The sequence below is a fragment of the Lolium rigidum genome, chromosome 6, assembly GCF_022539505.1.
Source record: "Lolium rigidum isolate FL_2022 chromosome 6, APGP_CSIRO_Lrig_0.1, whole genome shotgun sequence".
NCBI classification, from domain to species: Eukaryota; Viridiplantae; Streptophyta; class Magnoliopsida; order Poales; family Poaceae; genus Lolium; species Lolium rigidum.
Window position 1 is genome coordinate 66,553,049 of NC_061513.1, and position 2,104 is coordinate 66,555,152.

The window sequence follows — 2,104 nt, forward strand, 5'->3', positions numbered from 1 at the left end:
TCGGCCGGTTGGTGGTGGTGGATCTTTGATCTATCACCGTGATCCAGCGGTGAGATGGAGGAGCATGGAAGCCGACGATGGTGTCGCCGATGGAGGGTTGGATTGGCCAGCCCGGGATGGTCGCCGACGTGGGGGTCCGACCTGAATAAAGGCGGCGGTCCTAGGGCCCGTGAAGAGGAGGACCTACCTGAGGCCTGGACTCGTGATATGGCCGGTGGGTTGAGTTCCGGAAGGCTCCGCCGGCGAATGTAACGTATGTTTTGCCTGAATTTTGCTGGATCAGAGGTATCCGGTCGTGTGCACCCATGCGTTTATTCCGACCGTTTGGTTCTGGAGGAAGCGGCGTGAAGCTCTTTTTCTGTGTTGACATCAAGTGACTATGGATCCATGATGAAAGTCGGAAGAAGAGAATTTCATGAAGGCCGGAGGGGAGGACTAGCTAAGGGAGGTTCAAGTCTCCGCGCTGTTGAGGGGCTTGCTTGGTGTTCCGGGCTTCACAGCAACGGTATGAAAGTGGGGGCGACAACACAGGTGAAGTGCAGAGTCCTAACTTTCAGGGTGAAAACCCAGGTCCGGCCTTAACCTGGTTGTGTCCTAGCAATGACCTTGGTGGAGGCATTGTTTTGAGAGCGGGGACTATCTTCGTGGTGAAAACCCAAGATCTTTGATCGGGCGACGACGGTGTTTGAGCATTGTTCCCTTTTTGGAGGCGTCGTTTTTTGGAGAGTCTGTAATTCAGGTGTTGTCATGGCGGTGGATGTATTGTTGTTGTTACGTCCGAGATACTGTAGCGGGACTTTTGTTTCTTAGTTTTCTTTTCGTTTTTTTGGTTGTGTGCATCCGTAGTGCCATTAGGGTGGTGCGTTGTTGCAGAGGCTGGGTGTAATTGGTATCTCTTGATATTAATATATTCCCTTTACTGGAAAAAATCAAATTCTGCAGAGCTTGCGGCACTAGCCATCTTCAGGCTTCAGCTAAATTTTTCGATAAAGAGGCTTCAGCTAAATGTGTTTATGTATGGATGTATATTACGTGTCATCAGTGAACTGTTGCAAGAAGCAGAAGCCTTAGCTTCACATGAATGAAACGGCCCAAGGCCTCCACCACTATATTACACTGAATGTCACAGGGTAATGAAGACCAAGAAAAGAAATGCCTGATATATGAATCACATCACGGTAAGGCCGGTCGGAGCAGTCGTCGACGATTTGCTTGCATACGACGATCATCGGTCATGCCGCTCCTGCCTTGGCTTCTTCCGCATACAGCGCCTTGATCTCCTCCACGTCGTCGTAGCTGCCGAGGAATATCGGGGATCTCTCGTGGATATTGGTAGGGATCAGATCAAGTGACTGCATTGTAAATCCAGCAACAAGTGTGAAATCAATGTTACTGGACATGAAACTCTGGCCAACAGAAGAAAAACATAGATGTTCTGCGTGTTGCAGTGCATATATACCCGTCCTTTGCCTGTGAAAGACTGGCCTCCAGCTTGCTCCATCAGGAACGACATGGGGAACACTTCATACATCACACTGTAAATGCAAAATTCAGGCAACTTCAGAAGTCTTGTATGCAACTGAAGGTGTTATTTGAGCTATGAGTCTAGGTATTGGCATACCGGAGCTTGCCATTTGGGCTCTTCTTGTCGGCAGGGTACAAGAATATACCACCGTATAGCAACGTGCGGTGGACATCAGCAACCATGCTGTACAAACCATGAGGAATGGAGTATTTATTACATGTTTTACAAACAATTATACAAGGGATGTTGTATATTTCATTGCTAGGGAGAAGCTCAATTATAACTTATAAGAGGTAAGTTGTTTCGTCAGGTAAGCAAACTGAAGATTCACTCACCTGCCAATGTATCTCAAGGATTTAGGTGATGAACCATCCGTGGGGTACTTGCACTTCTCAACATACCTGTCATGTAAACAGTTTTAGCCGAAGCTCTTAAGGAAGCAACAAATATTCTGAAGACATAAACATTGCATACTTTGCAGTAGGCGTGTCCCAGTTCTTGGCATTCCCTTCATTCACAGAATAGATCTTTCCTTTAGCAGGTATCTGCAAGAGATGAAGCACAAAGTACAAAATATGA

At 47.2% G+C, this 2,104-nt stretch overlaps 1 protein-coding gene across 1 annotated transcript in view; it reads right to left on the reverse strand.

Annotated features, from left to right (window-relative positions):
• Window positions 1-1,006: 1,006 nt before the first annotated feature.
• Window positions 1,007-2,104, reverse strand: part of LOC124659325 (fructose-1,6-bisphosphatase, cytosolic-like) — a 21,910-nt gene continuing 20,812 nt past the window's right edge. The window contains exons 7-11 of the mRNA XM_047197233.1: window positions 2,000-2,070; window positions 1,861-1,926; window positions 1,622-1,708; window positions 1,460-1,535; window positions 1,007-1,352 (exon numbers count right to left, since the gene is read on the reverse strand). Of these exons, the coding sequence (XP_047053189.1) occupies window positions 1,233-1,352; window positions 1,460-1,535; window positions 1,622-1,708; window positions 1,861-1,926; window positions 2,000-2,070 (420 nt within the window). The 3' untranslated portion in view covers window positions 1,007-1,232. The remainder of the gene's footprint in view (window positions 1,353-1,459; window positions 1,536-1,621; window positions 1,709-1,860; window positions 1,927-1,999; window positions 2,071-2,104) is intronic.